Source organism: Ixodes scapularis, unplaced genomic scaffold (assembly GCF_016920785.2).
Source record: "Ixodes scapularis isolate PalLabHiFi unplaced genomic scaffold, ASM1692078v2 PGA_scaffold1__304_contigs__length_218370807, whole genome shotgun sequence".
In the NCBI taxonomy this organism is placed as follows: Eukaryota; Metazoa; Arthropoda; class Arachnida; order Ixodida; family Ixodidae; genus Ixodes; species Ixodes scapularis.
The window spans coordinates 17,316,889-17,343,318 of record NW_024609846.1 but is presented as its reverse complement, the minus strand read 5'-3'; the positions used below and the strand labels follow the sequence as shown (position 1 = coordinate 17,343,318).

Below are 26,430 nucleotides of genomic sequence, written 5' to 3'. Positions count from 1 at the left end.
ACCTGTTAGCGCCCCTTTAAGCACATCTGTGTGCCATCGGTATACCCCACCTTCAGTTACTTCTTGGGATTTTTTCTCGGAGCCGGAGTTTACTGTCATCAAATCTTCTTTGGCATGAGACCCGTCCACATCTTCAGACAAAAACTGGTTCTTCCACACGATCGCTGCAAAAAGGAGCAAAAAAAGAATAGATATTGAATAATGTAGCTGGATTCTGTAGGTGCTAGCATTTAAGAGTGCATCAATATCGTTAAATGATTACAACAAATTGTTGCGAGTGGAGTCCCAGGTAATATGCATGTATAATTATAAACTAAATTGTTAATAATATTCATTGCCGTGGATGTATGTAGAGCGAAGGCGATTTTATCTTTGCTTGGCACCATACATCACACTTGCTATCTTGAGGTTTTATACACACGGTGAGGACTTTAGAATACACATTATAATCGCAATGTATTTAGACGTTCTGTAAAGCAATGTGGACAATTTTTAGAACAGTTTTTGCAGATTTGGGCCTTGGATCGAGGCGTTGGCCAGCATTGAGTTATACGAAGAAAAGTCAGTGAGACCAGCAAGCGACAGCTCAGTTTTTTTACTAATTTATTGCGTTCGCATCACCACTACGCTTCATAATGCCATGCCGATTTTACCAGTTAGCAAAGAACACCTAAATTACGTTTTGTTTGCTTTTTTATTTTTTTTATAAAAGGGGATGAATTCTACGCGATTTACGCGTATGCCGAAATCACTATCCCAAAAGAACTGCCTTGGGCTTTCTGAAGGAATACAGTATTTTTATTTAACTGCTTATATGAATAAGTGAACCATAAATTACTTTGACGGGAATTTTGCACCTCAACTTTCCCTTGCTGCCAAAACCTTTGAGTTTGTTTTTTGACGCTATAATCACTGTAGCTAACGCGGACGCGTTCATTTTACTATATAAATATCTGGTATCTGGTATAATTCGTAAAAAAAAGTTCTTTCTTGAGGTAGTTTCTTACGAACATTGCCGTTCCGAGCCGTCACTCTCATACAGCACAGCAAGTAAGCTTACGTGATGACAAGGAAACATGCTTAAAAAGAGCATATTGCAAGAAAAAAAAAGGAAAATAAAGTGTTAATGGTTTCTGTAACATCTCAAACATTTTCTTAAGAGCGAGTATTAAATTTGGCATTTTTTTTACGATGAACCTCTGATTTTAAAACCGTAGGAAATATAATATAGGTGCTGCTCAACCGCACATTGAATTTCTAATGTTTAAAAGAGTTTCTTCGAAGCAATGAAATAGTTTAAATGCAGATTTTATGTATTCTATAGAATTATAATTTGATAGGCCCTTCGGTGGACGCGTAACAGTGTACTGGAAAAGCGCTTTTAATAATACCTGAAAAGTTTAATCTGCCATTGTACCACAAATAAAAAGCAGTGTCGTGATTTCGTGTAATAAACGAACTCTAACTGTTAGTTAGGTATAACCTAATTTGTTTTTACAGGGGTATACTGCAGCACCCAAAGGGATTATCACCGGAAATTTAACAAATTATTCTAAAACGTTGACGCTATGGTACTGTGTATCCGATTTCATCCTTGAACTATCGTTGGACAGAAGGAGCATATGAAACATCAATTACGTACTGCGTTTACATTTTTAACTTCGCTATCTTGATGGGACATTTGCGAATTAATGTATGAATATACTCCGTCTCATCGTACGATGGACTAATGCCCAGTGCTACAGACCGCTGGGTCCAATAAGGAACCCGATAAAGCCACGTGACTTGTTTGCTGACTGCGTACGCTTGCTACTACTGAAGACTACTGAAGGGACTAAATAATATCTGTATGCGATGTGACGAAGAGAATCCGGGATAAGAACCAGTATTGATTAAGAAATGAAGATGAGTCAGATCGAGTGTTCGACAAGGGAGCGTATGTACGGACTGCGTGTGGACGGGGGATACGGGTCCAGGTGCGTTCACAAAGATTGGATTTGATTGGCTAAACGACTTGCGCCCTCCAGCTTCTCCAAACAGTTGACATGTTTACAAAATATGGCATGAATGTTCGTGAGACTGAATACCCTGTACCTTTCCTTCACCATTATAAACTAGTGCCCTTTTGAAAACAGAGAAACATTTCCGAAAAATTAATGCTCTTCGTACTCTGCGTATCGAAAGTTCTCTCGTGCACTCTTTTGAAATTCGGATGCGCACTTTTCTCAGTCTCACCCTGCGATAAACGAGGGCCTTCGGGCCCTAGTTTATCGCAGGGTGAAACGGAGTATAGTACCAAACCTACTCTTTTCGATTTTTGTTTTGTTTGAGTATATATTATGCATCAGTATTAACCAAAGGCAGTTTTGACAGAAATACCCTGGCCTAATTGAAATGTGCTCATGCTCTTGTAGTAGCAGTATGTTAAAAAAAAAAAAGTCGTGGAGGTTTTTTGAGCATTTTGTAAATCCTAGGTATGTTCCTCAAGAAATATTTTCAGTAAAATATACGCCAAACGACTACACTTGTTCGTCTAACGCTACAAGTTAAATATATATAGATTATGGGCAAAGGAATGGAAAGTTATATTGTAAACGGCACATTGTAGCACGTCCAAACGCTCACCGCCATTTTCCTGTTATTACGCCAGCTAAGAATACGATTAAGGTCACGTTGTGTAATGGTGTGTTCCGAATAAATGTCAATATTTCGGCAAACCATACAGTCATCAGTATACAGCCGTAAGATGGAAAATACATCATTTGGGAGTTCAATAATAAGAATGCAAAACTAGAAAGGTCCCAAAATAAAAGGTTTTGTTTTTTTGATGAGGAAAACGGCAACGCTGATAAATACCAGAGGTGGAACCAACTCTTTGTGGTTCCAAACTGCCGTAAAGTTCCGAGAGAACGGACGCCCCCGAGTGGGCATGCCGTTTTTCTGGCTAAATATTTGTAACATAAAGATTCCGAAACATCGCCCACCTCCTGATTCCTGTCGGACGTCACGCGATATCCGAGAGGAATCGCACCAAACGCGGAATTTGCTGTACCGGCAAGTCTGACAATTGTGACAGGCAAAGTTGTAGAGGGTTACCGCGTCTTTATGGCGCCATAAAAATGGCACCTGCTGCGTCCGCCCTTTGCGGTATCAGTTTCCACGAGTTATGGGTTCTTCGCACCGCGAAACGCGAATTTGTCGTATCCGCGATCCGCGGTATCAGTTCCCGCGTCACATGGCTTGTAGCCGGTGCCAGGGTGTTTAAGATTAATTCCTTATAAAGTTTTGCTGTGGCATCCCCAAAGATAGCCCCCCCCCCCCCCTGTTTTTCACCATTTAATTCTTCCTTTTGAGTAGGCGTTCTTTCGGAACGTTACGGAACACGCAAGCAGCTTTACACGATGTGGACAGACAGAAACCTCTAAAATATTCGTTTTTTTAGATATTATTAGCCTTAGGTGTTTTGAATGACAACCTTATTAGTTGCTCTTACGTTCAGTGTATCCCCATCCAGCAACATACATGGGAACCTCACAATCTGGATTGTCATTGATATCGGGCAGACAGACTGGAAGAATGGTTTGTGTATATTCCACAGGTCTTTTCAGTGTTACGATGGCAATGTCAGTCTAAAAAAAGAAGGGTACAAGTGGTTTGCTATAAATCTAAGTTGAATGAGAACAATATTACATACTTTCAGATTAGGATATTGCGATACATAAAATTTAAATTTAATTATTAGCCCTGGGCATGAACAAATCGGCGACAATCAGAGTAATAAAAGTTTGAATGCGGCTATTCTGGAGGAGGATAAAACTTCAATATTTTGAATGTTTTCCAGACTTCATTTATAACCCTAGGGACGAAACAACTGTATGCGGTTTATTAAAGAAGGATAATTTTATTTATTATTTTTTGCTGTATTGATTCAAATTCCGCGAGATGATTGCAGAAGTAGAGGATAAAATAAAAACAAAACACGTTCGTACTTTTTAGTGCCATCAATTTGACAGCTGCCAAGCACTACTTGAGCAATTGAGAAGTGTGAAGTAGGAAACAAAGTTTTACAGCAAATATTAAGATAATCATCACACATTGTACTTAGCAGATTTTTTCCACATGAAGGCAATCCATTTCTGTACGTACACACATGATATTAATTTCAGCTGTACTTCAGATTGCCTCTCACTTTGCAAGCTGCGAAAACAAAATAAATTATTTACGTTCGGCAACAAGCCGTGGTGCGCTAAACACCATTCTTTCCGGACGACACGAATTCTCGCTAGTAAATAAGTTGTTGATGTTGAGTTTGGCAACCCTAGAGAATTGTTGCCAAACCCTTTTGCAAACCCCTTTTGACAGAATAATTGCTTGATCGTTATTGTTGATTAGTGAATGAATGGATTAATGGATAGGTTATTCTAACAAGTTCTCAACTCACGTAATTAAATAAGCTTCAATTGTTTTTTGTCACGCATTTCATTATACTATAGTCCTCATGAAAGGGTTTTCATAATATTTACACAACGAATTAGATAGTAATATTAGCTTTTTATTAGAACGGAAGGTTGCTGGCTTTCATTGGAAGGCGCGATATATTCAAAGGGTGACGGACGCAGTAAAACTTTGGTGGTAAAGGCATGGTAGTTTACGCAAGGCCGGTTCACACCCTTGCGTTTTTCTCCAACCAAGGGCTTTGGGCAGACTTGCGCTCGCTTGTGACAAGATAACACGTTGCCTGGTACTCAGGCGCCATCTATGAGATAGCATTAAAACTGCATTTAACTAGTGTTAATGTTTTGCAATATTTGCGATATTAATTGTATGCTCTATATAGAAGAAATAGTCCTTCACAACATTGTTCGAAAGTTCGAAAACCAGCCTTTAAAATCTGCGCAGCGTTACCTGAATTTAGTAATATCTTTAATAGGGCATACGAATCTCCAAACATAGCCCTAAAGCTGCCGTAAAACCAACGGAAATTCCTCTCAATGCTTCCAGAAGATCTTCCAGAAAACCTAGATTTGAGTAAGGGAAGAACTTGAAGCATGCAGAGCGCTTGCAGTTTAGTGGCGGTCGATTCTTGTGCGGGTTGGCTGCACGTCGGCGTTTTCGCGTCAAGAGCAAGATCGCGGGCTCAAAGGCGTAACTGCTTGCAGTCGACAAACGCTCTCGTTAACTCCTGGCACATTAATTGTACAGTTAAACTTAACCCATAATACAAATCACGTCTTACCGAGTCACCAGCTTCAAGCGCTCTCAAATCCATGTACACGAACAGCTTCATGATACTGGTGTCGCCGTGGGGCGGTTACTTCCCTACCACCAGAAGAAAGTAAAAATATTGGCGGGAGGTGGTACTTGGAATAAAGACTTACAGCGCCACCTGGTTAATGCAGGTCTCTCATAAAACTGACAACGTCGCCCGTTGCAGCACAGATATGAGAGGTTTTATTATCTGACACACCGAACTCGCTTAAGCATTGCTTCTCGAAATGAAGCATTCGAATGTCCATGCACGTTTCAATTTTTCAGTTCTAGCCTTTTGAACATTTTTTGAGCTGTTGGATAACTGGCATTTTAGAGCGCAGCTCTCAGGCGCCCGATTGCGGCTTGAGCGGCGTCGGCGTCACCGTCGCCGTCGCCGTCGCCGTCGCCGTCGGCGTAACCGCGCGGTGCATGATGATAAATATCCCCGCTAAACTTAGCGGAAAACTTTCCCAGCTTAATTTAGCGGAAAAATCTCCCCGCTAAATCTAGCGGAAAATTTTTCCCGCTAGATTTAGCGGAAAAATGTTCTTGCTAAATCTAGCAAAAAATTTTCCCCACTAAATTTAGCAAAAAAATTTCTCCGCTATACTTAGGGGAGAAATTTCCCCGCCAAATCCAGCGGAAAATTTTTCGGGCTAAATCTAGCGGAAAATTTTCACCGCCTAATTTAGTGGGGTATTTTTCCAATAAAGTTAGGGGAAAATTTTCCCCAAAATGGGGGATGGGCAAAAGAGGAGGAGGGGCAGTACCCTCTAGGTACCTTCCTCTCCTCCTCCTCAAGAGCTACGCTCTAATTCGGTGTTACAGGGAGTTGTAAACGGCTTTCACTTTTTTAGAGAGCAGCCCTTAGGCGCCCGTTTCCAGCCTGAGTGGCGTCGCCGTCGGCGTAACCGCGAGGTCACGTGACCCCCCCCCAGGTCACGTGACCCCCCCAGGTCGCGCGACCCCCCCCCCCCCCCCCCCAGGTCCGGAGGTGACGTGTCCACCCCCCTCCCCCCCGAGATCACGTGACCCCCGTGAGGGGAGGAGGAGAAAGGAGGGGAGCGGGGAGATTGAGCAGGGGGGACGAATCCAAAATTTCATTACTCCGAAAAAATTATTTTAAAAGACTTTTATCTCTTGTCCCTCGGCCGGCTTCGAACCGGAGCCCTTTCGTTCCGGAGTAGCAGGCAGGATCACGAGGGAGGAGAAATATACCCTCCCCTCAGTACCCTTCCCTCTTCCTCAAGAGCTGCGCTACAATTCGGCGTTACAGGGAGTTGTAAACGGCTTTCATTTTTTTAGTCTTCCCTTTAGCGGTAACATTACAAAAGCATTTTATAATAATATATACTATCAGCGCATTGACTTTCCCGAAAGTACATCATGTGTCTAACGTCAACGAGAAATAAAGTGAGATTTAGACAAATATTTAGTATATGCTGCAAGAGCAGGCCATATCGATAGTTATTTTTCTTAATTTTGTTTTGTTTTTATAACAATTAGTAGTGGAGTAGTTCAGTTAATTTAATTAAGTTTGATTGCTATTGAATATTATTCACAACATCTTGGTGAGGTAACAATTTTTATGAGAGCGTTCATGCGGTCACTTGCCTCGAATTTGTCCTTTACAAATTGAGGGTACATGCAGATGGATTCAATTTCTTCCTCCAGTCCTTTCTCTGCTTGCTGCCTGGAATAGCTCCCGAGCAAAACTCTAATGGATTTCTTGAATGTTTGGCTGTAATTTGATAACACATAGCATTATTATTTCTGTGCTTACTCTCTACTTTAAAGGAACGTCATATGAACACCACCTGAAACCTATTGCGTCCTCCTGATTGAATTTATTCACTAAAGAAAGCTGATCAGTTCAAAAGTTTGGAAAATACTACATTGCACTCCGCCGAAGACTTACGCGTTTCACGTGACGTCAGCGTCTAGGGCTCACATGTGTTGCTCGTCTCAGCCACTGGGGGGCAGGACCGCGGGTGCAAAGATGCGCTCCGATGACGCGTTCAAACTGAGCGGTTTTTCAGAGCGCCGTAAAATGCTCTCCCTGCAGCTGCCTTATGTATTTCTAAAAAAGAGTTGTTTCAGCGGTTTCGGATGATGCTTGGCAAGTTTCTCAGTTTAACCCCATGTTTGTTTTCACTAACTAAAACATTAATGAATACATTTTAGCTAATTATCTTGCTAATTATTACGTTTTTGCAACTCTTGACGTCCACTAAGGCCGGCAGTTTTTGTCCTTCAAAGAGTTCTTTTTTTCTAAATTTCGAACAGCCTATATTTAGGTTTTTTTATATGTGATGAAGAGCGGTCCCCGCTCGAAACGTCGTAATGAACATCGTATTAGAGACTTCGACAGTACGCATCTTTGACTTATTAACGTTTCCCGGTCCATTGTTTCATATTTACCTTACTTCACTTATATATATACACAGGGTGATACAAGGACACGGCAGGCTCTTTAAATCGACCGGAAAATTCGGTTTCTTAACCTATCGCGCTACGACTTTGTGCAGCGTTGCCCACAGATGGTGCATTTTTGTGTAAAATTTGCAAAGAGCGAACTTACCTGAGGAAAAAGTAAAAAAAAAAAAAAGGCTTAGCTCCTATTGAAACGCAGCGACGCCACCGGTCTTCAAACACGCGACGCCAACTGCCGCCAACGAACGAGCAGACAACGCCGAGAGCCGGCGTATTTAGCAGACAAGGAACTCCAGTTCCTTGTTGTTACCGCGCCTGTTTTTGTTTCTGCGACTGTCGCCGCCTGCGGAACGCGCGCCGCTTCTGAGTCGAAAAGTTTGTCTGCTAAAGACGCTGGCTCTCGGCGCCGTATCCTCGTTCCAACGTTACTAAAACACTCAGTTGGGAAACTCCCACAGAGACAGTTTTGAAAAAGTGGCCCCAATCTGTCTCCGAGCACAGAGCTAATGACGAACACAACGTGCAGTTCCTCCAGTGGCAGCAGCCACTCGAGGAACTGCACGTGACTTCTATTTTGGCTTTAAGAACAGATACAGCGGTAGAGGTTACAAGGGTGCCACCCCCGTCTCCCCGGCGGACGCGCCGCGCTCAACTACCGAAGTTGAAATGCACCTAGGGCGGGACGCGCTACCTGAAAGGCCCGCTGAGGCATGGTTGTATAAAAACAATATTACTTGTGCCGCAAAACGCTGCAAACTAAATATTTTAAAAACGTAACGCGCCCCTCTTTTTGTACTAAACTCCAATAAATTTCATACAAAAAGAGTCTTTTTCGTTTGTTTTTACGCAAAGACGGGCTTTCAAAAAGCTCAAGGTGACCACAGTACAGACAAATGATAAAGAGTGGCGCTGTTGTCGCTTTTAGCTCGGTCTCGGTGGACGCCAGCAGCCCAGGTTTCGACGGCGAGTTTCCCAACTGAATGTTTTAGTAACGTTGGCTCGTTCGTTGGCGGCGTTCGTTGCGCCATCTCTTGTGTCCCGTGCGAAACGGAGTCGTGTTGTTTGAAGATCGGTGGCGTCGCTGCGTTTCCATAGGAGCTAAGCCTTTTTCGTTCTTTACTTTTTCCTCAGGTAAGTTCGCTCTTTGCAAAGTTTACAAAAAAAAAATGCACCATCTGTGGGCAACGCTGCACAAAGTCGTAGTGTGATAGGTTAAGAAACCGAATTTTGCGGTCGATTTAAAGAGCCTGCCGTCTCCTTGTATCACCCTGTTTAACGGGCATGGTGGCGGGAGGCCGAAGGCGTGGGTACATAATATGGAAGAAAAAACACCTTCGGTGGAAACAGCAACAGCGGGCGATTTATTCTTCGACGTTTCGGCCGGAGTCCGGCCTTCGTCAGGGAGAGACGGAGTCCGGCCGAAACGTCGAAGAATAAATCATCCATTGTTGCTGTTTTCACCAAAGGTTTTTTTTCTTACCAGTTATATATATATATATAGAGAGAGAGAGAGAGAGTGAGAGAAAGAGAGAGGGGGGGGAGATAGATAGATATAGGTACACCGGGTGTTTTTTTTAAATTAACAGATTTGATTAAAAAAATACATTAAAGTTACTCATGCGGTTTGTGCAGGTGAGTTATGCGGCCAGGAGGACATAGTAAAGGGGGTAATTGTAACGATAAGTTGATTAAGTAATTAAAATTTCTTAATAACTTTTAATTAATAAAAGTCGACATATATATAGTTCATATTAAAAACTTGCTGAGCATCGTCGAAAACCACTAAATCAACTTTTTTTTAGAAGGATACAACGCTGGGGGAGCATTTTACGGCGTTCTGCAAAAACGCTCCATTTGGACGCGTTTCTAGGTTTCGCTTTCTTAAGGAGCGCATCTTCGCACCCGCGGTCCTGCCCCCCGGAGGTCGTGGCGCGAAGCCACCCTCTCGCCTCCCTCGTAGCATGGAGCGAAGTTGGGCGCACGTGTTGCGCGCCTCAGCCACTGGGGAGCAGGACCGTGGGCGGCGAGATGCTCTCCGATAAGAAATCGAAACCTGGAAAAGCATCCAAATTGAGCGTTTTTACGGAATGCCGTAATATATTTCCCTTGCGTTATATCCTTGTAAAAGGGGTTGATTTAGTAATTTTCAATGACGCAGAACAATTTATAGTTGGAAGAATAAGTCCTATATTTATATTATTAAATAGTTAATTCGCGATTTTTAATTTATTAGCCGGCTGATTATAACGATTAGCAAGCTAGACTATGTAAGCCTGGCGGTATAACTCACTTGCACCAACCGCATTACTCTAACTTTCACGGCCTTTTTTTAAACAAATCTGTTCAGTTACAAAAAAAAAAAAAAAAAAAAAACACATATATATACATATGGGGACACAGAGCACGACGAACACTGCGATGCGATCGACCATATAATGTTCTGCTGGCGCGCGCCCGAGTAATTTCAGGCAACAGCGGTTCCGCCGTACATACGGCGCGACTAAGGAAGAAAGAAAGGGAGACAATTTGTCTCGTTCCTATGGTGCCTGGGCGCGCGCTCTTCCCACTCAGACATAGCCTCCTCGATACACCTTTCCGAAAAACGCTCCTAGGCCGCCGCCGTGTTGCTGATGCTGATGCGGCTGGTGCGACTCTCGCGCCCTCTATCAGCTAGAAATGTTCTGTCGCTTCTTGGACTGTGAAAACACGCTTAGCGCGATTCTCTACATATGTTTCACGGTATTCCATTCGACGTTTTCTCGCCCCTCTTGAAAGTTTCCACTTACTTTTTTAATGCGTACTGCGTACCCTTTTTGTGTTATCTTCCACTGTGACAAATAGGGCAAAGAACAATTTACAATTTACTTGCTTTTTATGTTTATACTACCTTGAGGATACACGCCTCAGCGGGTGATCTGTCTCTTAGCTGTCGATGAGAAATTTAGCCAGTGCAGTGCAACCGCTAACCTGGGGGTTCCAACGTGCATCACGCAGTAGTGATTCCACGAGCGCGTTCCGGTACGAAATTTATCCAGATCGAGACGAGCGGGGGCGGCGGGGATCGAACCCAGGAGGTTCCCAGCGCAAGCTTTCGCTCCACGCTCCAAGCTGAGAGGCGTTAGCCCTCGAGGCCACTTAAAGCGTTAGCCCACTCGACCACTAATTGAAGCTACCATTTGCTTTAAATAGCCGCACATCGAACAGCCATCTGGTGGTGCCGCAAGCAACCAAGACGAGGAGAGGGTCTTCTCTCGCAGCTGCGGCACGCGCGGTATCCATGTTTAATAGATATGTTACACGCGGACTACGCATACCCGTGACAGGAAATATCAGAAAAACCGGTTTGGTTAACACGACTACAGAAGGAAAAGGATGTACAGAAACGGAGAGAATGAATCAAATACACACTCATTCGCTACCTGCAGAAATCGCACCCACACATCTTCGGCCGCCTCCCTACACTCTCAGAAAAAAAGGTGTATTATTACACCCCTTGTCCCATATAATACACCCAAAAACTTCAATTCGACGTACAGCGCCCTATAATTGAACAGGCGGCCCCAAAGTTTACGAGGGGCTTGATAGCCGTGTGGTACAACTTATTAAGCTAGCTGATGTACGTATTATTGACTACAAAAAAGATTATCGGAGTTTTCTCGGCCGTACTGCAAAAGCTTCGTGTTTTTTTTCTTTGGTCTTTGATACGTACTTTAGCAATTTAATACTTTATATCGCACCGTTTTCAAGCCCCTGGTAAAATTTGGTGCAGTCTGTTCGACTATAGGGCGCTGTACGTCGAAATGAAGTTTTGGAGTGTATTATATGGGACAAAAGGGTGTAAGGTGATACCCTTTTTTTTAGAGTGTATGCTCTACCTGCGGGTCAATGAATCGACTTCCGACGTGTATCGACTGAGGAGCGTGCCCCACGTCTCCTACCCCAATAGCCTTTTTTCAAAAGTTTTGCCAACAACATTGGCGGTCGCCATTGCTGGGACCCGAAGCGCGTGATTGGATCCGAGTGCTCGCCGAACGATGACGCAGTCTTCGTGTCCAATACACGCTCAGAGTATGTGAGCGAGCAATGGCGGACAGGCGATGGCGCGGACTTTGGAAAAGGGTCTATTACGATATGCTTACGTTCTCTGTAGTGTGTGGTGGTGTTGTAGGGGAGCATGGGGAAATTAATAAACACTGTTTTTCTTCATCCCGAAAGCAACTTGTTAATGTCTTTTGAAACAAATTTAAACGATCGCGTTTTAAACAACGCTATCCAGGTCCGATACCGTGCTCTCCGAACTAGTCTGTGGAATATATACATTCAATACTTTAACGTTTATGGGGGTCGGACTATTCCCAGGTGCGTAAAGTACAAGGATTGATTTTTGTTTTTTGTAGATCGTTCATTATGACTAGACATGACGGATTTTGTGAATGACGGAGTCGGTTAGTGATGATTTATGTATGATACAAGCTTCTTTTTGAACTAACAAAGTGGGCATTTTTTAAGGCGTGCTGTTAGGAGAGCTGTTTGTTTTTACGTATACTAGGCAATATACACTAAAGCGCAAAGGACAAGGACAAGCAAACGACGTAGAGGACTAGGGCTGTACTCACAATTGAAGCTTACCTCAAAACTGACCTTTAACTCATAGCCGACGTTTAGGGCTGAATCGCATGTAAGCGATTTAGCGATTGACGAGACTAGATACGGCGATAGCGACGAGATTCAGCGACGAGCGACGAAGATTTCTCACTGTCTTTCGTCGCGTCGCTCGGTTTCTGGATTGCTGGAAAAAGTCGCTCATATCCTTGGTCACTTGCTCCCGCTGCTTCCTTGCGGTTTGGTTCGTCGCTCGACTGACCGAGTGGCAGCGAAGCGGGTCGCCGTCGCTTGCCTCGGCGCTCAAGAAATCGCTTACATGCGGTTTATAGTTTATACTCGCAACTGACGTCGCCTTCTGGGCACGAAGTACGACCTATGAGCCGTGTGCACACCACAGTCGGGAAAATACGGCAGTACTTTCCAGGTTAAGTGTCACTGGCATTTTGTGTTTCTTGAGTTTCGTAAAACTGTTGATTATTGTTGATATAACGAAACTATTTTAGACTGCTTTGGGATTGATTCAATAGCAACCTTACAGAATAGTAGATATAAATTGCTTACGTCAGACATTGAGCACTTGTCAACACATGTTGGGAGCTGATCAGGGCTCCACCGCAGCGGTGTCCGAATGCATCTAAAATTTCAACCATCCATGGCCAAGCTCCAAGAGTTGCGTTAGTGCCGTTCAAAATCCGTTCGCTTATCAGAGAGTCAGGCGTTTTTGTAACAAGTCCACGATTCTCTGAACGAAACGGATTTGAAACGTTTTATTGGTAATGGTTACTTGGAATTAGTAGGAGGCAATACTTTATAGAAAGAAAATAGCCGGCCGATGCATTTGATTGAGATCCGAGATATAAAACAGAGAGCTACCAGAGTGGTGTTTAGATGAAAGTGTTTGACTCTTCATGCTTAACTTTAATTAGTAGCACGAACTACTTACTTGGAATTGTAGCGCCAGAACATAGACGAGATGCTGTCAGTACGCTGTGACTACAATGATTAGCCAAAACCTTAGTACATAACCAGAATAGAACGCAAGTGAAGTGTTCACATTTTTAACGAGAGGAGGGAAACAGGACGGGACAACACTCTTCCCACTCACCTGTTTTAAAATGTCAGATTTTAAACATCTCGCCTGCACTCCTGTTTTAACTTTATTAAGTGAAGTCTAGAACTAGAATGACTTTGCAAACCAATTTGAATGACGAGACAAACGTTTGATGGCAATTGTTCACCCCAAGTTCACCCCATTAAACGTTAATAAATTCCTGTGGATTTATTGTTCTTTTGGTCACCACCGTATTATTCTGGTGGAGGTGCGGGGTACCGGATAGTCCCTGCGGGCCCTCGGAGGGGGGCCCTGCGGGCCCCCCTCCGAGGGCCCACAGGTAAAATCCGGCAGCAATCCCATGACGACCCGACGAAGACACTACCAAGACCCGATTAAGTCGCCGCACCCAAGGCCAACACCCGGAATGGAGAAGTTTATTAGCCAGCACCTCCACCAGAATGCCACGGGTGGTGACAAAAAAATAAACAAGAAGAAATAAACGTTTCATGGGGCGAACTTCTGCCCAAAACTAAACGGGAGTAGAAGATAACAGAGGAGCGTCGCGGGCGTCGAAGTCAGCGTAAGAGCAGGATCAAACGCTGGGGCGAGACTGACCACGGCTCGCCACGCAGAGAACCTTTTGGTTCGGCGTGGGTTTCTGGAACATTCGGCCTAGAACGTTCGGCGCGTAGAACATTTGTAACACGATGATACGAGAAAGTTCTCGAACGTGCGAGAACGACAAGCAGAAAGAATAAATAAAAGAACATTCTTCTACCTGGAATGAAACCCAGATCTTACACGCGACAGTTAACCGCGGTAACCATTCGGCCACGGACGTTCTCGCTCAACTACTCGCGTGGCATTGCCTAATTTCTTGCCTGTGTAAATGGGAATATTTGTAAACACGCACCGATTGCAACGGCCGCTTCGATGGAATTCAGTGAACCAAGAATAATGTGAGCATATGCAGCAAGCCGCAGGAGGAGATGATTCTGCTAACATGTAGTAATCAATAAATTTTGTTGTAGCGGCTAGTTACCTCAGACTATGCGTTGCAAAGTCAGTCTATGAGTGACTGAATGGAAAGCGCCGAATAAACAACGTTAAATAAGGGAACAGGGACGAAGCGCACTCTCAACTGAAGTTTTATTTAAACAAACTTTGACTGTTAATACCGTCTATCTGGGTGTTGGCTCAAAAAGAAAGGAAAAAGCTCTTTATCTGTTAAGTGCAGTGACGGCGCACTAATACACGGACTGTCCCCTTGCTTTCTTATACAGAATACCTCATGTATTTCTCGAGCTGTTTTATTAGCGTATCTGCCCAGAAGTGTTGCTTTTTTCCAATTCCGGGCCACATGGAACCTATCACAATGCACTGCAAGATTGCCCGACGGGGACTGTTTAACTGACCAGGCATGTTCCCTGGCCCTCTCATTTCTGCAACGCCCCGTTTGGCCCACATTCGATTTCCCGGAACTCGTTGGTATGTTATATACCACTGACGTTGCGCACTCCACGTATTGCTTAGCTTATTTTTTTAGACACTTTATCCTCTTTCTTTTCGTTGTTTATTTTTGAACATAGATCAGAAAGCTTGTATGGCGCTGAAGCAACCACTGGTGCTTCAAAATGAGCCGTCACTTTTTTAGATTGTGAGATAGATAGTGAATGTAAGAAATCACCGCCGGTCTTGTTACTTGTCTGGAAGGAATTTTTATCGTCACCTTTTTCTTCATCTTAGAAACAAGGTTATCCGCTACTTACCCCAAAAAAGCGATCGGGGTTTCCTCCGCGTTTTAGACGATTCACCTGGGTGAGGAAGCTTTCATCCGCGACATGGCGGCATGATTTTGCCAGCGAGGCTCTCATTAGGCACGATGCGGTTCCCCTTTCCAACGAGTTTGGATTGGGCAGAATTGAAGGCCAGAACCACTTTCTTAGCTCGTGGATGATATTTACAACAAACATCGTCACCTTCAAAATTAAAGCTCAAATCAAAAGGAAAAAAAATGCAGCCTTACATTTGTCGTTGTTGCAAGAGTGAACGTCAATCCATGTGAATTCTAGTTAAAACAATCCAACACATTGTTGATTAAGTCTATACTAACAATAACAGACTTTGGCGCAAGCACCAATAAATCAACCACATACAGACAGATTCTGAATTACCCCAATCTTTCGATATCCTTACGCATTCCCTTATCACAGTCAGCCGAACATATATCGCAGAGCACTGGCGCAACACGCGAGCCAATACATATGCCTTGCTTTTGAACGTAAACACTATCCCCAAAGGACACCAAGGTTGAGTTAAGGTAGCATTCTAGTAACTCTAAAAAAGACACCACACTTACTTCGCTTGAATTTCTAAAGCTTATTTCATAGTTTTTCTTTAATGCACTTTTTTACTGCTGGGAAAAGGTTGTCTTGCGGGATGGAATAAAAAGAGTCCTCCACGTCAATAGAAAAGCCTCCGCCGTAGGACTGGTCGCCCTAAGGCAAAAATTCTATGACAGCCTCCGAGTTCCGCACCAGGATCGGCTCACTCAATTCAAGGGCGGCCAACTTCCTACTGAGGAAGCTTCCCCTCTTCTTTTTGCCACGATTCCCTTTCTTTACGATCGCTCTAAACGAACAGTTTACTTTGAGGCTCTTGACACTAAAGAACACTGGGGTTCTGTCCTTCAATTCTACGCAATCCATACTCGCTAAAAGGGGAACCGCATCGTGCCTAATGAGAGCCTGGCTGGCAAAATCATGCCAACATGTCGCGGATGAAAGCTTCCTCACGCAGGTGAATCGTCTGAAACACGGAGGGTACCCCGATCGCTCCTTGGGAGAAGTAACGGATAACCTTGTTTCCAAGATGAAGAAAAAAGATGTCGGTCACATTCCTTCCAGACAACTAACAAGACCGGCGGTGGTTTCTAACATTCACAATCTATCTCACTATCTAAAAAAGTGGCGGCTCATTTTAAAGTACAAGTGGTGGTTTCAGCGCCATACAAGCTGTCTGATCTATGTTCAAAAATAAACAACGAAAAGGGAGAGGGTAAAGTGTGTCAAAAGAAGCATGCTGAGCAATACGTGGAAGTGTGCAACGTCAGTGGTATGTCACATACAAAAGAGTTCCGGGAAATCGTATGTGGGCCAAAGGGGCCGTTGTGGAAATGAGAGGGCCAGGGAACATGCCTGGTCATTGAAACAGTCCCCGTCGGGCAATCTCGCGGTGCATTGTGATTGGTGCCCATGTGGCCCGGAATTGCGAAAAAAAAAACAGTTCTGGGCAGATACGCTAAAAAACAGCTCAAGAAATACATCAGGCATTCCGTATAAGAAAGCAAGGGGAGAGTTTGTGTATTAGTGCGCCGTCACTGCACTTAACACATAAAGAGGTTTTTTTCTTTCTTTTTGAGCCAACACCCAGATAACAGTCAATATTTGTTTCAATAAATCTACAGTTGAGAGTGCGCCTCGTATCTGTCCCCTTCTTCGTCCTTGTTTATTCGGCACATTCCATTCAGTAATGTACCAACTATAGCCCATTTATCTACTCTACTGGTCTATGAGTAGGGTTTCGCGTTTTTCGGTTTCTTTTATATCAAAATTCGGCATACTTTTTCGGTGTTTATTTTAAAATTCAAGTATCGGTTTTTTTCGGTGTATATGTATGCCCAAAAAAGTTGATCGGCTTCTTTTGATGAATTAAAGTAAACACTAACGGACACCGGGTCAGACGATCCTTGTAGCTTTGATATTTATGATCACAATAACTGCACAGATACAATGAAAAATAAATCGACACTTCATTTGGCAAAGGTGTGCAACTGTAAAAGAAACAAGAAAAAGACGGAAGTACAAACAAGTCAGATATGAACCCTATGCCCAAGAAATATTGAACTTTACCTTCTATACATCGGGATTACGTGATCTTATTATTGTACACACATGTAGTTTCCCAGGTTTTCTTCGTTGATCGGCACATTTTCTTTTTTGTTAATGTGACCCTGAGCTTCGAGAATGCCCTCTCAACGCTAACACTGGACACTGGCGGGCTGAGGAGATGAAGCGCTGGCTGAGCGAAAATCGGCCAATCAACCAGTTGTGACCGCCAAAAGAGACACGGTGGGACGTTTTGAAGCACAACACAACATGCAGAGCTCGCATCCAGTCTTCCTTACGACGAGTTTGAAAACAGGCTCATACATGGCGAAGTCATGGGGCATTTCGGACTTTACGTTCTGATCGATGATGCACACATTAAACCATAAGGTCATGATGGCATCCGTGTATCCCATACATTCGGACACGTTTCCGTCGGCACTGTCGTTCCACTTTTTCGCCACGGCTCTGCGGCACGACTGGAAGGTCAGTGACCTTTTCCGGTTTAAACTGAATTTTAGCAAATGAATTTGACGTACTGTTATCGGCTTTTATTGGTTTTTTTAGTCGAAAATGGCGAACCTACAAACTGACCTTTTTCGGTTAAAACCGAATTTGCGAAAATGGATTCGGCGTACTTTTATCGGTTTTTATCGGTTTAAACCGAAAACTCCAAACCCTATCTATGAGCTATTTCTAAAGTAGAGCGCTTTTTTCCTGCTTTCAGAAACTGAGCTTCGGAAACTCTTTGGGATGTGTAGCAAGCATAATTCTTAGTCACTGATATTCTGCATAGATCACTAAAAAAATGTAGCTGACGATAAACTTGTTTTGTAAAAAAAGAAAAGACGCGAGGAACATAATTAAATATTAATCCTTCGCATTACCTTGTGACGTTTCTGGTGGAGGTGCGGGTACCGAAACCCATGATGGACGCCTCTCCGAGGTCTCGCTGCGCAAGCCGAGTCCCGGACTCAATAAGACCGTCCGTGCAGACTACCGAGTCCTAAGCAAGCAGCCACACCAAAGGTGATCCCGCCCAAAATTTAGACTTCTAACGGATTCGTGAACTTATTACAGAAGAATAAGTCGACGAAAGCATCAACGAGCCCACTGGGCTTGCAAAAAAAGACTCCCGCTGTTGCCTACCGTGTCGTTTACCTGCCTGTCCCCCCTCGTACGCCTACGACCCCCCCCCCCCCCCCCTTCGCCGACGCCCTTACACTTCAACCTCTACCAAGACATGAAGGACTGGATCAAGCAGTACGAGCAAGTGACCCGGCATAATGGATGGACGCCGGAGCAATGCCTGCAGAACGACTAGTTTACCATATAGGGCACGGCGCAACACTGCTTTGAGAATCATGAAACCTCAATTACGTCAAGGGACCACGTGAAAGGAGAGCTCCGACGGACGTTCGTCAATCAGCAGCGATGGGAGAGTGCCGAGGACCTCCTTCAAACGAAAACACATGGCCCCAACGAAAGCGTCACCAGCTTCGTTCGAGATGGCGTGCGACTGAGCGCACGTGCCGACCGAAAAGCCACAGACAACAAGAATCTGCTTGTCCTTATGTGCGGGGTCAGGTACGACATCTTTGGAGGCCTCGTCCGCAAACCCGCAGGCGACAGTCGTAGCTTTTGTCAGAGAGGCAATGAACACAGAGGGCGTCCTCCAAGCACGCGCCTCCTACTACTCAACGACATTCGGGCGTCATTGCCTCCACGCTGCTTAGCGACGACATCGGTGCAAGTACCTGGGGAATCCGTGAGGTTATCCGCGACGTCGTCCAGGAGGAGCTTCGAAAGTTGCTGCCTGCGGCCAGTCCTCCGGCATCTCTCTCCATCGCTGAGGCTTTTCGCGAAGAAATGGACCGGTCGCTCCGACCAGAGGTTCCCGTAACCATGGGGGCGCTAGGGGAGCCGACGCTGACCTACGCCGCCGTGACCCGACGACCGACGCCTGCTCCCTGTTAAAGCCAGGCGCCATCTCGACGGGACAATCCAACGCCGCAGTAACCTCGACGCAAAAAAGAAGTCCAGCACGTCCGCCGAAACATCCCTCGCCGAGAAAAACCAACGTGTGCCGAACGGCCGACCGACGCCCGCTTTGTTCAATTGCTTCGAAGCCGACGATGTTACGGAAGATGCCCCTACTGTCAGCTGGGTCTTCGAGGGTTTGCGCACAGTGACCTTCGACCACGCTATGGGGAGAGACCTCAAGACATTGAACACTACCTACGCCACTTGACATCTTTTGAGCTGTCTCCTCGCCGAATATATCGCTCGCCTTCACCACGAAGCCCTGCATCGCCTTTTCTTAGGTCCCGCTGGGAAAGCCTGTCAACTATGCCTCGCCGGGAAGCTAATCGCGGCAACCCTTTGAGATGGAGTTGCCAAAGACGTCCTGCGGTAAGATCATCAATGAATGTCGGAGGGCCCTTACTCTAGGGACGACAAGCATCTAAACGACGATTCTGCAACGGTGCCCAACAACCTCACCGTTGCTATCGACGGCAACAACGCGTCGGCACTCGTGGACACCGGAGCAGATTATACAGTTTTCAGTCGGAAGCTGTCTCGTCGCCTTCGGAAAGTCACGATACCGTGGGTCGGCAGGCAAATACGCACTGCCGGAGGACACTTCGTCACTCCTGTTGGGGAGAGGTGCACTGCAAGCGTCGAAATTTATAAAAACCTGTCCAGTCAAGATCGTAGTCTTTCAGGATTGTGCGAGAGACGTATGTCTGGGCGGGGATTTCTTGTGTGGGTACGGTGTCGTGATTGACCTTGCAGCAAACAAGTTGAAGCTGCGAAAGCCCGTCCTACAATCGGGGGGATCCGAAACGACGCCGGCCGCCGTCTGAGTCATTGCGGACAACGTGAACGGAGTGCCGCGGTCGAGTGTTCTTGTGCCCGTCGTGACCGATGCTGTCGACTGCGGAAAACTTCTTCTGGAAGGAGACGTCCAACGGCTTCTGTGGAGAGGAATAGGCGTTGCAAGGGGCGGTAACAGAGCTGCAGGATGAACGCACTGTAGTTCTCGTGACGTACCTCCGACAAGAGGAACAGCACCTCACGAAATGTGCCGCTGTAGAACACGTCGACAATATCCGGAACGTCGCCCGATTTGCCGCGACCTCCAATGAGCCCTCGCCATCTCACCCGTGCAGTACACCACTGCCGCAGCTCGACATTAATTTCAAGCTGAGTTTCACGGAACGGCGAGAGCTCAGAGACCTCCTTGCTAAATTCCGCGACTGCTCTGCTATTCAGTTGAAAGAGCACCAAAGTAGTGCGAAACATAGCGTCGTTACAAACGACGATGCGCTCCTTGTGCATCGGCCACTGCACCGGGACTCCCGAAAGGAAAGAAAGGCCATTCATGAACAAGTACAAGAGATGCTCAACGAAGACATCATGCAGCTTTCAAGCAGCCCGTGGGCCTCACCAGTCGTTCTCGTGAAAAAGAAGGACGGAAGGCTTAGATTCTGCGTAGAATACAGGCGGCTCAATGTGGTGACAAAAGACGTGTATTCGCTCCGGCACATCGACGACACAGTTGACCGGCTGTGCCACTTCTGATACTTCTCGTCGATGGACTTAAAGAGTGGCTACTGGCAGATCGAAGTTCGACGAACGGGACCGAGAGAAGACTGCCTTCATCACGCCCGATGGACTCTGCGAGTTCGAGGTGATGCCCTTCGGACTGTGCACGGCGCCAGCAACCTTTCAACGTGTCATGGACACCGCACTGGCAGACCTCAAAGGCGAGAGTTCTCTCATTTACTTCGTCGACGCCGTGGTATTCTCGGTTAACTTTCACGAGCACTTCCGGCGCTTTCGAGCCGTTCTTCAAGAAATAAGGACCGCCAGGCTCACCCTCAACCCGAAAAAGTGCCGGTTTGCCTACGGCGAACTGAAGTTTCAAGGTCAGATTATGAGCAACGAAGGTGTTTTTCCTTACACTGAGAAGACTCGCGCCGTAGTTTCATCTCCACTTGCCACCAACAAAAAGGCCGTTCAAAGATTCCTGGGACTTTGCGCGTTCTACCGGGGGGTCGTTGGGGATTTCGCCAAGCTTTCTGCACCAATCACGCACCTCACAAAAGACGGCGTGAGCTTCGAACGGGGACAAGAGCAACACTGGGGATCTGACGAGCTAAAGAAACCACTGCAGTCGCCACCAATTTTCGGCCACTTCGTCCAATCGGTCAAAACAAAAGTCCACACGGACGCCAGCAATGCAGGACTTGGCGCAGTACTGGTTCAACGACAAGAGGGTACCGATAGCGTGATCGTTATCACTGGACGGGCGTTGTCGAACGCGGAACGAAATTACTCGACGACCGAGAAGGAATGCCTAGCCAATGTCTGGGCCGTGATAAAATTCATCCCCTACACTTCGCTCGATGAAGCCTACGACTGCAAGAGTACGACGTGACCGTGGTCTACAAGTAAGGGCGAACACACAGCGGCGCCGACTGCCTTCCAGAGCCCCCGTCGAGTCAGCTACAGTCTGCGCCAAAGATGACGATGACGAGGATCGCTTTCTTGACGTAGTGAGTGTTAACGACATGGCAGCGCTCCAACAGGACAATCCTGTACCTCGCGATCTGATCGATCACTTGAAGAAACCAGGCGAACGATTGTCCGAGCCTTTTCACGTGCCCTACCAACATTTTTCGACTGGAAAGATATTCTCTACAAAGAGGACTTCGAAGAGAGTAACTCGACGTAACCCTTACAAGTCTTCGAGCAGAAATCTTCCAAGCCTGCCAGAATGACCCGACATCTGGTCACCTTGGCTACAGCAGGACACTCGCAAGTATCCGAGAGAAGTACTTTTGGCCAAAGCTCCCAATGACTGCCCGCCTCTACACACGGTCGTGCCACGAGTACCAGTGACGGAAGAAACCGCCGTCAAAGCGGGCAAGCCTCCTGGTGCCGATCGCGCCCCCGACTACACCGTTCTAGCAGATTGGAAGGGATATACTTGGACCTTTTGCACCGTCGCGGCAGCGAACCTGTTGGATAATCGTGGCAACTGAGTATCTCATCCGGCACGACGAGGGGAATGCACTCCTGTCGGGAACCGCTTTGAAAGAAGCCATGTTCTTCGTTGATTGTATGGTCGTCCGACACGGCGCTACCCAATTCATGATTACAGACCGAGGCTCGTCCTTCATGGCGCAATTGACACAAGGGATACGCCGCCTGAGCCACATCGACCACCGCCGAATCACGGCATACCAGCCGCAGATCAACGGGCTGACGCAGCGACTAATCAATACCATCGCCGACATGATCTCGATATATACGTGTACGTAGAACACAAGACATGGGATAAGGTGTTGCCACCTTTTCACCTGGTGCGCGGGAGGAAGGTGACGACAATGCTCGACGCCATGCTGCCCTACGACCCGACGGGCGACGGTACCGACGACGCCCAGCTGGTCACCCAACGGGCAGAAGGGGTTCACCAGCTTGCCTGCTATAGGATAAAGGACCAACAACGTGTGGACGCTGGCTGATACAACCTTCGTTGCCGCGATGTGGAGTTCCAGCCCGGAGACAGGGTGTGAGTGTGGATGCCCATTCGCCACCGCGCCCTCTCCGAGAAAATTAAAACGCTACTTCAATCTCTAAAATCCTCATTTGCCGCATTGGGGACTTGAACTACGAGGTGCTTTCCGACGGAACCCGACCTTCAGGACGCCACCAGCCACGACCCAGAGTGGTCCAGGTTGTCCAACTCAAGCCGTTCTACGCGCGTTAGGCCTGTGACGCTTGCATGTTTATTTCATCTAGCCGTAGATGAAAGCGACGACGAGTCCAGCGTGTGTGATTGTGGCTCACGTCGGATCCGTGTAAAGTTGCTTGGTCTGGTGGCAATTGTGCTGATTTGTGGAAATGATGTTTACGACCTCCTGTCGGAAGTCACAAGAATCATCTGGAAAACTATTTTACTACTGTAAGTGGACTTTTGAAGATTTTACAGTCATATTTGTGTTGCCCAAGTGTCCCGCCTAGGTAAGCCTAACGCTAGCGGTAAACGAACGCGGCGGCTCGTCGACGGCCGAAGCCCTCGGTGCTCGCTTCGGAACCCCGCAGTGAAGGCACGATGACCATGCAGGAGACTGTAGAGGGTACCGAAATTACCCGCGAAAAATTGAGAAGCGCGGATTCGATCACGAAAGTGGGAAAACATGCCAGAGAGCTGCAGGACCTTGCGAGAGGCGAACGGCGAGGAAGCCCAAATGGCGACGCGAGGGTAGATCGCGGAGCCGATTTCAGGGAGGACAAGAAGATGGCAGGGGAGGCGAATGCCGCGTGTAAGAAGCTGGGCAGAGGATGGCGGAGCGTTCAATGGCGTGGCATCTCCCGCGATTACCGGTGAACGACTACAAGATAATTATTTGGCCGAAGAACGGGCTGGCGCTCGCAAAATTTCCGATTGACAGGCTGAGTGCGGCGGTGCGCAATGCAGCGCAAATTCCGTTGGTTAAGGGGCAAGGAGAGGACGTGCTGACTGTTAGCGATAAGAAAGGCACCCTGATTTTCAGCTCCCCGGACATAGGGTGCTGGAAGAGTAAGTCTATCAAGATCGACGACGACGTCTACGAAATCACGGCGTACCTCGCGCTGCACGATACAACGAGATTGGTGGGGTCCCCGCCATCGACCCGAGATTGACAATAGAGGCACTGACGGAGGCCCTTTGGAAACCCGAAGAACCGACCAATACTTGGCATGTGGAATCTGGGCAACTCCAGCTCGGCAATCGTAACCTTGAAACACGAGACAGTGTCGATGTGGATGTACTGCTACGGTGTACCTCTGAAGCGCGTGCTCTGCAGTAAACGCTACGAGATGTGCAACCAATGTGGCGAGTTACGACACAGTTCAGGCGTATGTGTAAGTAAGTAAGTAAGATTAATGTTTTAATGGCGCAGCAGCAACGGAAGCCATAATGCGCCAAACAAAATGTTTATTAAAACTCAGCAAAACAGATGCTAGACTAGAGAAGATTTTTATAACTTGTGTAGATAACCAGTTTTGTTAAGAAAATTAAAAACTCGTCTAAGTGGTACTAAAGCACTGTCACCAAGTAAAAACATAGGATGAAAGGGTAGATAGTCTCTAAAAAGTTCAGGAAAACATGATAGGCGCAGTTGATGATAAAACCTACACTCCCATAGAATGTGTAAAATTGTAAGTAATTCCCCACAATGGGCACAAAGTGCAACTTCTTCGCCACAGAGGAGGTACATTTGTGTCAGACGTGAGTGGCCGATTCTCAAGCGACAAAGCATAACCTCGAGACGACGGTTTCTGTGAAATGAACTTTCCCAGATGCCTATCATTGGTTTAATCACGTGGAGTTTGTTGTTGGTTTCAGTGTCCCATTCTAGCTGCCAAGTCTTTAAAAGAGATTTATTTAAAAGTGGTTTAAAATCCTGATAGGGCAGGCCAAAATATGCTATTGAATCTGTGGCAGATGCAGCCAAGCGATCCGTACTCTCATTCCCTGCAATTCCCACGTGACTTGGTACCCAGCAAAATTTGATATTACTTCCAAGGCGCAGAGCTCTGTTTACTTTAAAACGAACATGTTGTGTAAGTACATTCTTTGTGGAAACTCTGGAAGAGATAACAGCTAAGACGCTTTGTGAATCGACAAAAATTACTGCGTTCAATACACTGTTATCCAGAATATGCTCAATGGCTAATAAAATACCATAGAGCTCTGCAGTGAAGATGCTTGCCATTGAGTCATGCTGCACGGCTCTTCCAAAGTCACTAGAATAAACTGCGCAACCAACGGAACATAAAGATCTCGATCCGTCGGTGTAGTATTCGGCACAACCGCTAGATATCCTTTCTTGCAAAGATAGAAACTCTTGCTGAAGAAACTGTGGAGCCACGGTCTTCTTACTGTATTTGGTAAAAGACCAGTCACAACATACGGGTAGCTCGTTCCAAGGGGCGATTCTCTCCATAGATTTTAGCAAGTTAACACCACTTGTGGAAGGGACAGGGAGGTTGAGAGAGCTACAAATACTTTGAACTCGAAAACCTAGGGGGCGCACAATTGTTGGCTTGTTTTCAAACAAATTACAGAACTGAGGAATCGGTAAAATACTATAAGCAGGATTTTTCGGATCCGAAAGCACTTTGTAATAATAACACAGGCTCAAGTACTGTCGGCGTTTTTTCAGAGACATTTGATGCGTGTCCACATACAAGCTTAATACGGGTGACGTGCGAAATGCCCCAGTGGCTAGCCGGAGTCCGAGGTGATGAATTGGATCCAACATCTTTAGAGTGGAAGGTCGTGCCGAACCATAAACAATCGCTCCATAATCCAGACGTGACCGAACTAAAGCATTGTACAAACGTAGGAGGCATCGTCTGTCAGACCCCCAAGATATATGTGACAGAACCTTAAGGATGTTTAAGGATCGCAAGCACTTTTGCTTTACTTCCTTTAAATGAGACTTGAATGTAAGCTTTTTATCGAAGACCACGCCTAAAAATTTATGTTCCTGCTTCACCGATATTTCTATGTTATTCAATTCTAAGATTGGGTTCAAAGTCAAACCTCGTCACAGGGAAAACGGCACACATACAGTTTTCTCTGGGGAAAACTTAAAACCATTTTCATTTGCCCACTTGGTCATTCTGTTTATTGTGAGCTGCAGTTGCCGTTCACAACTGGAGAGGTTGCAGGACGAAAAAGATATTTGCACATCATCCACGTAGAGCGAGTATGAAACAGATGACGGTATAACTTGAGCCAGACTATTTATCTTAACTGCAAATAAGGTGGCACTTAAGACTCCGCCTTGGGGGACACCGTTTTTTTGCAGGAAGACATTGGATAAAGTCGAGCCTAATCGGACTTGAAATGTACGCTCACTTAAAAAATTCTGCAAGCAACGAAGCATACGGCCACGCACTCCACAGTTGTATAGATCTCGAAGGATACCATACCTCCACGTAGTGTCATATGCCTTCTCTAGATCAAAAAAATACCGACACGCAATGCTGCCGGTGTACAAAGGCCTCACATATGACGGTCTCAAAGTCGGACCAGATGGTCCATGGTGGACCGTCCAGCACGAAAGCCACACTGCTTAGTGTCAAAAACGTTTTTCTCTTCCAAAAGGAACATAAGGCGGCGATTTATAAGCCTTT

At 46.0% G+C, this 26,430-nt stretch overlaps 1 protein-coding gene across 1 annotated transcript in view; it reads right to left on the bottom strand.

The window, feature by feature from the left end:
- The window catches only part of LOC120850870 (plasma kallikrein-like), a 44,603-nt gene that overhangs the window by 3,785 nt on the left and 14,388 nt on the right, over positions 1-26,430 (bottom strand). The window contains exons 2-5 of the mRNA XM_040223547.1: positions 12,850-13,030; positions 6,865-6,991; positions 3,494-3,629; positions 51-164 (exon numbers count right to left, since the gene is read on the bottom strand). Of these exons, the coding sequence (XP_040079481.1) occupies positions 51-164; positions 3,494-3,629; positions 6,865-6,991; positions 12,850-13,030 (558 nt within the window). The remainder of the gene's footprint in view (positions 1-50; positions 165-3,493; positions 3,630-6,864; positions 6,992-12,849; positions 13,031-26,430) is intronic.